Below are 1490 nucleotides of genomic sequence, written 5' to 3' on the forward strand. Positions count from 1 at the left end.
TATCACGCACCTTCCCCCCTCCTCTCGCCGGATCTCCGACACCAGCATATCATGTAGGACAGGCAGCAAATCCGGACAGAGCATGAAGTGTGTGTTGATGACACCCATGATAGCTGCTGCTTCTTGATACACGCATGTGTTCGTTGTGGAGTAGCCGTGGCCACCACGCGCATTGTGCGAATGTGAATTTTGATGGAAGGACGCGGTGTTGTGTTCTGGATTTTAGGGGTTTAGAGTTTAGGGTTTTATGGTTTAGGACGGGTAGCTAATGATAGGGTTCAGGGTTTAACTTTCTGAATCACATGAGCTATGATGAGAGAAAGTAAACACCTTAGCACAGAAGTGACAGCGCACGTGTCCACCACGTGCCTGGGCGTGTCACAAACATCGGGAAGATAGTACTAACTTCTTCTCTGGGAAGAGTCTGCAGCCCTTAACTATCTATATTACTATACATGTTACTATGAACAACCCATTTACCTACCTATAATACTCTACCTGCTACTAACAACACCAATCCATTTACCTACCTATGATACTATACCTGCTACTAACAACCACCCATTTACCTACCTATAGTACTGGCCACTTGAGTCAGCCTGTTGACTATCCACAGCCACACAGACTCTCCCTGGCACGGTGCTCGGCCTCTTTTATTGTGTTGTGTGAGTGCGCGGATGTCACTGTCACTGTCACTGCCGTCATCCATAGACGCGTTCAAGCGAGAGCTGCGAAAACAAGAAGTGTATAGGCATGTGTAAGTGAATAACATTAACAAGCGTATAATAAGAAGACACTAGACTCATGTGTACAGAAGTGTATAGTGATGTGTATGTGAATAGCATTAACAAGCGTACAATAAAAAGACACTAGACAGAAGTGTGTTGTGATGTGTATGTGAATAAGATTAACAAGCTTATAATAAGAAGACACTCAACCCATACGTGCACATCAGTGTATAATTAGTGTAGGGGATGTTAGTGCGCGGATGTCGATGTCAGTCGATACTTCGAAGCACACAATTGGCATTGAGCACCGAAGTCACACAGGAACGTAGATATGTACTAAATGATTTTAGGGTTTTAAAATTCTAAACCCTAAACCCTAAACCTCTACCAGGGCCTAATCTGGACTGCCTGTGGAAGGCTTGGGCAGTGCTTGCACGTTTGGCTCATAGTTCTATTGGCAGTAGACATGTACATGAATGGACAGTATTAGTTATAGTATTATGTCTATACACACACGACTCAGGTATAAAATATATCACTGGCAACTATGTACAATGTACGACACTTGTGCATGGAAGGTCACGTTAAAACACGTGTGATGTACACAACACACAAATAATATGACACAATTACCTATACATGACACTTGATATATGCACATAAACATTCGTTCATGCAAGAAATATATCTAAACACACGCACACACACGGCGGCGTGCGTGTAATATATATATATATATATACATATATACACACACACACA

General features: G+C 42.7%; 1 protein-coding gene across 1 annotated transcript; it reads right to left on the reverse strand.

Moving 5' to 3' along the window:
• Positions 1-10: 10 nt before the first annotated feature.
• On the reverse strand, positions 11-1369 carry SARC_15997 (hypothetical protein; the record flags this gene model as incomplete). The annotated part of the gene is made up of 3 exons (XM_014289889.1): positions 11-215; positions 574-728; positions 1362-1369. Coding segments are annotated over 3 exons (368 nt in total), but the record flags the coding sequence as incomplete, so codon positions are not given.
• Between the last annotated feature and the right edge of the window lie 121 nt (positions 1370-1490).

The sequence above is a fragment of the Sphaeroforma arctica genome (genome assembly GCF_001186125.1).
Source record: "Sphaeroforma arctica JP610 unplaced genomic scaffold supercont1.7165, whole genome shotgun sequence".
Taxonomy (NCBI): domain Eukaryota; class Ichthyosporea; order Ichthyophonida; genus Sphaeroforma; species Sphaeroforma arctica.